The sequence below is a fragment of the Parambassis ranga genome, chromosome 21 (assembly GCF_900634625.1).
Source record: "Parambassis ranga chromosome 21, fParRan2.1, whole genome shotgun sequence".
NCBI lineage: Eukaryota > Metazoa > Chordata > Actinopteri > Ambassidae > Parambassis > Parambassis ranga.
This window is the reverse complement of record NC_041041.1, coordinates 2,107,982-2,119,299: the sequence shown is the minus strand read 5'-3', so window position 1 is coordinate 2,119,299 and position 11,318 is coordinate 2,107,982. Positions and strand designations below refer to the sequence as shown.

Below are 11,318 nucleotides of genomic sequence, written 5' to 3'. Positions count from 1 at the left end.
ATAAAATGCACCTGTGTTCTTCGTCCATAACAGATGCCTGCCCATACCATGACCCCACCACCACCATGGGCCACTCGATCCACAACATTGACATCAGCAAAGCGCTCACCCACACGACGCCACACACGCTGTCTGCCATCTGCCCTGAACAATGTAAACCGAGATTCATCCGTGAAGAGAACACCTCTCCAACGTGCTAGACGCCATCGAATGTGAGCATTTGCCCACTCAAGTCTGTTACGGCGACGATCTGGAGTCAGGTTAAGACCCCGATGAGGACGACGAGCATGCAGTTGAGCTTCCCTGAGACGGTTTCTGACAGTTTGTGCAGAAATTGTTTGGTTATGCAAACCAATTGTTTCAGCAGCTGTCTGAGTGGCTGGTCTCAGACGATCTCGGAGGTGAACCTGCTGGATGTGGAGGTCCTGGGCTGGTGTGGTTACTCGTGGTCTGCGGTTGTGAGGCCGGTTGGATGTACTGCCATATTCTCTGAAACGCCTTTGGAGACGGCTTATGGTGGAGAAATGAACATTCAATGCACGAGCAACAGATCTGGTTGACATTCCTGCTGTCAGCATGCCAATTGCACGCTCCCTCAATGCTTGTGGCATCTGTGGCATTTTGCTGTGAGACAAAACTGCACATTTCAGGGTGGCCTTTTATTGTGGGCAGTTTGAGGTACACCTGTGCACTAATCATGATGTCAGATCAGCATCTTGATGTGGCACACCTGTGAGGTGGGATGGATTATCTCAGCAAAGCAGAAGTGCTCACTATCACACATTTAGACAGATTTGTGAACAATGTTTGAGAGGAATGGTAATATTGTGTATCTGGAATGAAGTTTAGATCTTCAAGTCCATCTCATGAAACATGGGAGCAAAAACAAAAGTGTTGCGTTTATATTTTTGTTGAGTGTATATATAAATATAATTATATAAATTATATCTATATATAATTTAAATTTTAAATACGTTATAACAAAAAATATTTTTATAAATTATATATTTGATATATATAAAAATATATATATAAAATAATTATATATAATTTATATGCAAATTTTATATATAGATTTACGATTACGATTTTTTTTTTACATTTTTAAATTTTATTATTCAATTCACTCAACAGACATTTATTTATTTACTCGCAACATTATTAAATAACAGTTAAATGAATATTATCAGCATCATTAAATGGATCAAAATCAAAAACACTGACCGGCGCTTCTAGTTGTGGCTTTTTCATAATCTCGCGATACTTCAGCCGTAACATCGTCCAGACCGCGAGAAGATGAGCAATGGCAATAGAAAACAAACCTGGGGAGCGTTTTGACACAGTTTTCAGTCGAAATGACTCCTTAGAGCTCTCCTCTGGTGTCGACTATGATTCCGGACACGCTCGGATTTTTAAGATAATCGTCATAGGAGACTCCAACGTGGGGAAGACGTGTCTGACTTACCGCTTCTGCGGGGGCACTTTCCTGAAAAACCCGGAGGCAACTATCGGGGTGGATTTCAGAGAGAGGACGCTGGAGCTGGATGGAGAGAGCATCAAGGTGAGAGGACCCGAGACCAACACATACAGACGGACACTCTGAGCCCAGGTACACCGCTGTGAATAAAAACACAGAGGACACTTAGCTAGCAGCCGCTACACTGAATCATGATGTCCACATAAAACACATCCAGTTTACACTAGACATCAGACCCACAGAATGAGACCTTCCTATGGGTTTTATTTTTTTTTAGTAATATTAAAACAGACAGTGATGCTTACAGTTTGTGAAACCTTTTGGAATTTAGATATTGCTGCATAAATTTGACCCAGACCGTCAGCAGAAGTCCTGAAAGTAGACAAAGAGAACCCAAGTAAACAAATGAGACAGACATCTGAGACTTGGTCCTTTATTTATTCATGAAAATGATCTAACAAAGCTCCAAACAGAAAGTCACAGCTCTCCAAAAACAACGCTGCTGCCCGTCTGCAGACGATACATTGAAGAATAAATTGATAAAAACACAACAGAATTTAGAAATTTGGAAAAATGAAAAACTCTGCACCCCAGCATCAAGAGCCTCATCCCCTCTGTGCAGCATGGTGGTGGTAGTATGATGGTTTTAGGGCCTGTTTTGCTGCATCTGGACCAGGACAGCTTGTCCTCATTGATGGATCAATGAGTTCTGAATGACAGCAGTGAATTCTAAAGGAACATGTCAGGACATCTGTCTGTGAGCTGGATCTGAAGAGAAAGAGCAGCAAGACAACGAGCCCAAACACACAAGTGGTTCTACTAAAGAACGGTTCCAGAAGAACAGAGTTCATGTTCTGAAGTCAAAGTCCTGACCTTCATCCACCTGAGATGTTGTGGAAGGACCTGAAACAAGCAGTTGATGTGAGGAAACCCAGCAACATGTGGGACATTGGATCATTTTACTGATTTTGACAGAGGCTCATACGTCTGTCTCATCTGTGTGTCTTGGCTTCTCTTTGTCTACTTCCAGGACTTGTGCTCGGAGCAGAGCGGCACAAACAAACGTTTTATCCTCAGTGTTATTTTACAGTCACGCTAACATCTGTCTCTGCTGTTCCAGCTGCAGATTTGGGACACAGCGGGTCAGGAGCGTTTCAGGAAGAGCATGGTGGAGCACTACTACCGCAGCGTTCATGCGGTCATCTTTGTGTACGACGTGACCAGCCTCGCCTCCTTCGAGAGCATCCCGGAGTGGGTGGAGGAGTGTAGTCGTCACTCTGTGGCGCCCCTGGTGCCCCGAATCCTGGTGGGAAACAAATGCGACCTGAGGGAGCGCAGGGAGGTGTCCACGTCAGCCGCGCACTGCCTCGCTGACAGCTACAACTTCCCTCTGTTTGAGACTTCGGCTAAGGACCCGTCAGAGAAGGAGCACGTCGATGCTATCTTTCTGACTTTAGCGTACAGGCTGAAGAGCCACAAACCTTTGAGACTAAAGCAGCCGAGCGAGAGCAGTGTCGGGCATCTGTGGAACCAAAGGGAGCAGACAACAGGGGTTTGTCGATGCTGAGCTCATCTACATCATACAGAGGTGTATTTAACATGTATACAAAGCTGCAGGAATAATAACGGTGCTGATGAAGACCACATGATGTGCAAAGGCCGACAGCTTCCTGTGATTTCACAGATCCCCCCCCCGCCTGTTAAGGAACAGCTAGTGACAGTATATCATTTTGCACATTATTAAATCTACAGTTTGCATGACTGGATGTGGAGGTAAGCCAGGCATATGTAGCTGAACATGCACATGAAATCACTTTATTAAATAATATGCAGCATCAACGCAGAGTAGACGGTACAGGAAAATCAGATTTTTGTGTGTGTTTGTGTTCAGAGACCAGTAAGAAACACTGAAACTGTGAAGGACACCACTCATTGTCTTAATCAGACGTGTTAAACAGCAGACCTGCAGTGTGAGTTGTGTTGCTGTTATCGAATGTTTTGCTCTCTTGATCTTATTTGTGTCAACTTTTCTTTGTGTCCCCAGTTTTAAACCTTCAGTCAGCACAATGCAAATGCACACACACGAACAGCATGACTGAATACAACTCGTTCGTAACGGAGGAAACAAATTATGATAACTGCATCGCATCTGTACAATAATGCAAACATCAGTGTGACGATGTTAAGACCACATGTCAATAAAACTGGTTTTATCTTAAATTAGTGAGGTGTGTAGTGTCATGTCAGTGGATGGATGTGCCTTTGTTTTGCTCGTTCTCAGTATTTATTTATTTATTTATGCTTTATATCGGCACAAAAGACAGATCGGTATTAGAAATAACAGACTTAATAATGCACTTCAATATCATCATAAAAACCTTTTATATTATTGTTTTATTGTCTTTAATGTGCAGAAAAAAATAATCCATAATTTTAGTTTGACTTAAGGAAGATAAGAACTGTGAGTTTATCACCATAGTTTCATTAGTTTGATTGTTGCTAGGCAACCAATCTCTTCTTCTTCTTCTTCTGTATGTTTTTTGGCGCAGCGTATCTTCAGCATACATTGACCGATTTCAGCCATTCAACTATCAAAATGTCTCAGAGGACCTATTGGGTCAACTATATAGTTTTTCAAATATTAAGCAATTTCTGTGTCATTTTTAACATGGGAGTCTATGGAGGAGCCTTCAAAACCTCCTTCAACTTTGACATGTAGCTAGTTCCACATGCTTTCAGCTACACAAACCATTTAAACGTTCTGTTCGGCTCTTCGAGGGCTATTAAACTTGTATTCAGATTTGTTCAAATGTGTTTCGTTTTCAAAATATTAATAAAAATTCAATTTAACATTGAAGTCTATGAGAGAGCCCTTCAACGAGGGTCATCTGCCAAATGTATCTCCTCCTATTAAGATTTTCTACTTTTCAAAATAAGAGCGTCATCTTTCTAAATTCTTAACCGTGTTTCAGCAAATTAAATCCAGATTGCTTCAGATTCTCCAGCAATTCAGACCCATGCTTCAGCTGCAGCAATCAAACTTGTGTTTTCTTCAGGAAATGCTTTTTTCTAGTTACTTTGTAATATTTGACCTAATTTCTAGCGACGACTAGCGGCCAGTGTCTGCACAGCATCACCTCTCATGATACATTTACGTGAATCGGTTAAAATTGCCAATTGTCCAGTTAAATGCATGTTTGATGACGTATTTGCTGCACATATGATTCACAGTTAGTCCTCACCCTTTATCCCCAGTAAAGTTGCTGCTGTGTCATTTAATAAGCAGCTCTGATTCAGTCATATTCGTTGAAGACCTCCATCGACACGATAAGTGCTCACATTTCCCAGCTTGCCTTTAGGACGTGAAGGCAGCACCGCCGCCACGGCGTCTCTCTGCAGCCATGGAAACACTGTCCTCAACCCTGGAGCTCTGACTCAAGAAAACCCTCAGAAACAGGCGCTTTTCATGGAGGTAAGCGACATGTTTCCGCATCGGGCTTGTAGTTTAAGGTGTAATTCAGCCTGTCGGCGTGTTGTTGTTGTTGTTGTTGTTGTGTTGCCTGCATTATTTTGGGTTTTTTTTGGCCTAGCAGTAGGCTAGCAGTGCAAAATCGTATCACCGAAGAAAGCCGAGGAAAGCGCGACGAGGCCACACCGCCGGCTACAGCTGTAGTGTATAGTGCCGCGCACGCGTACGCGACATGCATTAGGTGTGAAGCGTGGAGCGTTGGTTGTTGCCATAGCAACTGGATGTTTCCTCCTATCAATGGAATAAACTCCGACTGGAGAAGCTGCCTCCCGATCTTTATTTACGGACTCCACAGCAAGAGAGGAAAACATTACAACAGCAATGTCTCCACCAGCAGATGTTGGAAAGAATTCCACTCAGCCGAGAATCCGCGATACGTTTAGAAAACACGCACTAATGTGGGACATATTCCAGTCACAGGTTCATTTGCACATTTTTCACTGATCATTTTCACTGATGTGACTTTTCTGGACTTATTTGTCCTGTTTAATTTTAATGCTGATATGCACTGCTCTGTGACCTTAAGATAAGAACATTTGAAGGACAAAGCTACTTTAAATGTTTGCTTCATTATTATTTTGAAGCAGTTTGTGCATCTGTTATCAATACATATTTCCATGGCTGGTTTGGGCCTAATCACTACTCCCCAGCTTAACCTGTTAGAATGAAGTAGTTAACTTGACTGATGATTTGTCGGTATCATGCTAGAACACTGTGCTGATTTAGAGTCAAAAACATGTCAGTGCAATTAATCGTCAAATTAATCGTTATCGTCTAAATGCCACAATTAATCGTAATTAATTTTTTGGCCAATATCGCCCAACCCTACCTAGCAGTGAGCTTGCCAAACAGCTAACGGCGGTAAAACTACAGGGTGCAGAGCAGACACTGAATAAAGAGGCAGGGACGAGCACAGAAGCTCATTTGAAGCGTGCTTTCATTTAGCCGGCAGGTGCAACCACAGCCTGGACCCCGGCTAAATGAAAGCACGCTTCAAATGAGCTTCTGTGCTCGTCCCTGCCTCTTTATTCAGTGTCTGCTCTGCACCCTGTAGTTTCATGCTGCACCGTCCTGAAATAACACACGTTTACAGGGTTTTTTTTACTATCCAGGTTTTATCCAGCATGAATTTGGAAGAGATATGCGACAATGCTAAGAAGGGCCGGGAGTACGCCCTGCTCGGGAACTACGACTCCTCCATGGTGTACTACCAGGGTGTCATCCAACAGATCCACAAGCAGTGTCACACCCTCAGAGACCCCGCCGTCATAGTCAGGTGGCTACAGGTGAGTCCTACAAACTAGCTACTGCACCACAGGTGGAGCTTAAGACCCAAAGCATCAACAGAGGATCACAAGTCCTGAACGTAAACAAAGAGAAGTCAGTCAAAAAAATGATCATTTATTTAGATGGAGCAAACCATGATGCTACCACCGCCATGCTTTGATCTCCACTAAACACGTTCCCAGCAGTCCTCTGGTTTGTGCTCCTGATCTTTATGGCAGCAGTGTTCTGTATGGAGAGCAGCGTTTTGTCTTCTTCTGCCATGCTCACCATGGTTGTTCTCCTGATGCTGGACTCATGAACATTATAAACTTTCTCCTCTCTTCAGGTCAGAGAGGAGCTCACTGAGGAGTATGAGCAAGTAAAAGCTATCATGGGGACCCTGGAGAGCTTTAAAACAGAGAAGCCAAACCACATCTTCACCCCTCAGACGGAGGAGAGACCAGAGGATCCAGTCTGGCCTCCCCCCATCCCTGCAGAGCTCAGGTGCGTCGAATTCTTTCATGTTATGTAGTATTTAGATAAATTAAAGCTGCAAGCAGCATTGCGGGCCCTCGCACACCCTGCCATCCGCTCATTTTCAGAGACATATATCTGTTCAGACTCGGGTCCATAGCAGTACTGTAAGATTTTGTCCACATTGCATGAAGTATGTTGGTGGTACTGCAGAAAATACAGTGTTCCTTTGTAATGGCAAATGGTCGACTTTGAGGCCACGCCCCCCGCCACGTCGTAACACTTTTGAAAGAGCTTTGGAATGTGTTTTTTTTTGTCTTGTCTCCTTAAACGGCTGCTCAATGGCCCACTGTGCTCCGGGTCTTACTTCCTGAGTGGCAGTGACAGCAGAGCGAATTGGAAATAATGCCACACAGAGACTCCGCAGGGCGAAACAGCCCCACAAGGAAGCACTTTGAAGAACAAAGAGACACATTTTGCATAATCAGTTTCATCTCTGCCTGCACAACGTGACTGACCATGTTTGTTACTGTGAACATATTGAGCTTCATCTCCACGGAGGAACCAGCGGAGCTAGTTCATATAGAGTATTATCACCACTAATACTCTGCAGGTGTGTTTTATCTGTTTGTGTGCCTCTCTGTATAGAAACCCTGTTGTGGTGAAGTGGCCCAGCGGTGTTGTACAGCTGCAGAGGAAGGACTGTCCCGCCCTGCAGCATCGAGGAGCAGGGCCAGCAGGACCAGCAGGCCGCGGCCAGGCCAAATCAGATCGGCCCGGAGTCAGAGATGCCCGAGGCATAAAACCCAAAGACGATAAGGTGAGACTTAACGCTGCTGAGTGGACGGACTGATGAATGGGCGAGTTAATTAAGGCGCCGTTCACACTGGAGAAAGTCATTCCAGCTAGAGTAGGATTGAGCCCAGACAGCCTTTAAGCTGGATGCGTTCAGACCTATTTTCAAATCTGGCTAGCACACAGTTGTGTCCGCACTCAATCCGGCTTCATCCAGCGTGTTTGCTGTCCTCCAAACCACTAGGTGGCGCCTCGTAATATGGCTAATAATGTGGCTAGCCGGATTTGCTAGCCACATTTGAGCCACATTTGAGCCAATCCTGCTAGATCCACCTGTCGAGGGTGGATCTAGCCGGCTTGAAATCAAACTGGATTCAGCCGGATTGGAGGTGTTCACACTCGGAAAAAAACACATCTGGATTGATCTGGATGCGGCCAAATCCTGCTTAAGCCACATTTTTTCCCCAGTGTGAACGGGGCCTAATCTGAGCCTTCTTTTTTTTTCATCAGGGAAAGAAAGGATCTGGAGACGCACAGGAGCAGGACCAGAAGAAGTTTGACGGCACAGGATATGATGGTGACTTAGTGGACTCCCTGGAGAGAGACATCGTGTCCCGTAATCCTAATGTCCACTGGTATGGTAGCTCGCGCTGGGTATACGTGCACAAAACGCACTGAATGATTCCTACATGCTCTGTTGTGTGTTCCCTGTGTGGACTGTAGGGACGACATCGCCGATCTGGAGGATGCCAAAAAGCTGCTGAAAGAGGCGGTGGTGCTCCCCATGTGGATGCCTGAATTCTTTAAGGGCATTCGTCGCCCTTGGAAGGTACACAAACACACACTCTCTGCATACACAGCTGTGTGTGTGTGTGGGTATAGTATGACTGCTTCTTCTGAATGAGCTCCATCATGTGAGGCCTTTTCGCCCTCAGGCTCGCCATGTGAGGGTCGATACTTTATCCTGATTTTTAACAGCAGCACAGTGCTTTTCATTCGTCTGATACGTCCATGCATAAATTAATCATGAGCTGATTGTCCATGTTAAATCAATACTTTTCAGATGACAGAAAGTGCTGTGAAATGAAGGATCTCACACACACACACACACACACACACTCCCACCAGGGATTCTGATCAATTGCCTGATCCTCCATCAGGAAAGGACACGTTAGCCTGAATGGGTTCTGTAGCATTATGGATTTTTTTAATGGTTAAATTGTTGATTTAATCTTCACAGAAACAAACCAGACACAGACATCAGTGCTAATGGTTGCAGGAGAGACTTACATCAGGGGTTGGAACTTTAACTTAAAACTGGTCTCTGCCAGTCAAAGTTATCTATATATATATATATATATATATATATAGGGGTACAAAAACAATACTACTTCCCAAAATATAAAGTGGGAAAAGTAAACTAGCTTCTCCTACTGATGTAATGGTTACATGTTTAATCTGCTAACTGCATGTGACCGCTTGTTTCAGGGTGTGTTAATGGTCGGCCCTCCAGGGACCGGGAAGACCCTGTTAGCCAAAGCTGTGGCCACCGAATGTGGGACTACTTTCTTCAACGTGTCCTCCTCCACCCTCAACTCCAAATACAGGGGCGAGTCGGAGAAACTCGTCCGTCTGCTGTTTGAAATGGTAAAATATGTCAGACTCTAAAAAAATATGCATAAAATGTGTATAAACTTCTACAAAGCCTCTAAATGTCGCCAGGTTGGAAGAGTTGTTCTATCAGGCTGTAAACATCTTGTTGTAAAGTTTTAAGATGGAGGTGTGTGGGGTTTGATCCACTTTTAGAGCCTGCCCCCAGAGGCTGTGAGAGGGAACTGCAGCTTGTGTCAAACCATAGATACAAGGACTACAGCAGAATGCAGCCATCCCCTTGTTTGTGTGTGTGCGCTCTGTAAATTCTTAACCTTTTTTTCTTAGGCCAGATTTTATGCACCCACAACCATCTTCATAGACGAGATTGACTCCATCTGTGGCAGGAGAGGAACATCTGACGAGCACGAAGCCAGCCGCAGGGTCAAATCCGAGCTTCTGATCCAGATGGACGGTGGGTAGGACCGAACAAACCGACGCCACACGGGGGGCGGCTAATAGAGGGATAAATCCTAGGCTAAATCCAAAGGCTAGTTTAATCGTGTTTTCATGGCCAGGTGTGGGAGGATCCCTGGAGAATGACGACCCCTCTAAGATGGTGATGGTGCTCGCTGCCACAAACTTCCCCTGGGACATCGACGAGGCGCTGCGACGGCGGCTGGAGAAGCGGATCTACATCCCCCTGCCAGCAGGTAACGGCGGTTTGACAGACACTGCACACGAACAGCTCGAAACACCGATTACTCATGTTGATGCCGATTGGTGCGTTTGTGCAGCTGTGGGCCGCGTAGAGCTTCTAAAGATCAACCTGAGGGAGCTGGAGTTGGCTGCGGACATTGATCTGGACCTCATCGCTGAGATGACTGAGGGTTACTCCGGATCAGACATCACCACTGTCTGCAGGTTGGTCTCCTTTACCTTTACACTGCGCACTGATGTTAGCACTGTCGTGTCTCTTGCATCATCACACACACTGTTATTTATTTCTGATCAGTGTAATGAAGGTGAAGCACGGTGGTGGTAGTATCATGGTTTGGGCTTTGTTTTCTGGGATCTGAAGTATACCACTTTACTCTTAAAGGTCGGGTAGGAGAGTTCATTCTGGTGCAGTTTTTGTTAAATTAGTGTAACTTCTCTTTACAATCCGATAGCAACCGATTAGTTTGGTGGTTTCGCTTTAAAACAAAGAATATGAATCATCTGTGGAAGCTATAAAACACTAAAAACATCAGCCAATCCTCCGGGTGGACCCTGCGCGGAGTATTGGCTGGTTGTCACTCTCTTCCTGCTCTGTGCGCACCAGAGAGGTACGTGCATGATGGCCGAAGTCACAGACTGATTGGGAGGCGTGGCTTCAGGGTGAGCTCCGAGAGAAAGGGGCGTGCGTTTACTTTCAAAATCTGGCTGACTCTCTCTGAGTTTTTAAAATCTCCTGCCCTACCTTTAAGGCACTGTATGTTGCTGGTTTAGCATTCTGTGAGTGTAGTCCAATAGTTGTGTGAACTTTGTGTCCTTGGTGTTGAGGTGAAAATGCTCAGTTATTTCATGAAGTTGTTTCTGCTCCTCTCTCACTGTTCCACTGACCTTGTGTCTGTGTGAAACCTTGCAGAATTCAGATCAGTTGAATTATAATGTGCGATGAGTAACCTTCTTCTCTTTCTTTCTCTGCACATCAGGGATGCGTCCATGGTGGCGATGCGCCGTCGAATCCAAGGCCTCACCCCCGAAGAGATAAGAGCTCTGTCTAAAGACGAGCTGCAGATGCCTGTGACCATGGAGGACTTCACTCTAACGCTCAAGAAAGTCTCAAAGTCCGTTTCTGCTGCAGACCTTGAAAAATACGTGGCCTGGATGGGCGAGTTCGGGTCAGTGTAGAGACAGGTGGTGATTAGACTCAGAGGGGACCAGAACCTTGACAGGAGGACTGACAGCTTTAGAAATGTTAAAAGCCTCGAAGAGGGGACGAGATAAGATAAGATAAGATAAGATCATACTTCAGTGTCTTCACTCCGGCTGCTGAGGGGGACCTCGCCGAACGTCACACAGGAAACTTTTAACATAACAACAAGTAGCCTGATAAACAAAGGTTTAGAGGTTCTGTGCACATGTGAGGCCTTCGTGCAAGAGGAAAAATAAAACTGAAGCCTGGATAAGCATCACCTGCAA

General features: G+C 45.0%; 2 protein-coding genes across 3 annotated transcripts; both read left to right on the top strand.

Annotated features, from left to right (window-relative positions):
• Positions 1 to 1,288: 1,288 nt before the first annotated feature.
• LOC114426340 (ras-related protein Rab-33B) lies at positions 1,289 to 3,592 on the top strand. 2 transcript variants are annotated; one of them, XM_028393682.1, is made up of 2 exons: positions 1,289 to 1,561; positions 2,604 to 3,592. In XM_028393682.1, exons 1-2 carry the CDS (start codon positions 1,304 to 1,306, stop codon positions 3,042 to 3,044), a joined length of 699 nt encoding a protein of 232 aa, XP_028249483.1. In that variant the 5' UTR covers positions 1,289 to 1,303; the 3' UTR covers positions 3,045 to 3,592. The 2 variants fall into 2 exon arrangements, with proteins under 2 accessions (XP_028249483.1, XP_028249482.1); XM_028393681.1 differs by having other exon boundaries at positions 2,598 to 3,592.
• A 2,538-nt stretch (positions 3,593 to 6,130) lies between these two features.
• Positions 6,131 to 11,027, top strand: LOC114426338 (katanin p60 ATPase-containing subunit A-like 1). The gene is made up of 10 exons (XM_028393680.1): positions 6,131 to 6,292; positions 6,619 to 6,776; positions 7,395 to 7,566; positions 8,052 to 8,176; positions 8,265 to 8,370; positions 9,030 to 9,188; positions 9,480 to 9,606; positions 9,710 to 9,844; positions 9,929 to 10,055; positions 10,829 to 11,027. Exons 1-10 carry the CDS (start codon positions 6,131 to 6,133, stop codon positions 11,025 to 11,027), a joined length of 1,470 nt encoding a protein of 489 aa, XP_028249481.1.
• The last annotated feature ends 291 nt before the right edge of the window (positions 11,028 to 11,318 follow it).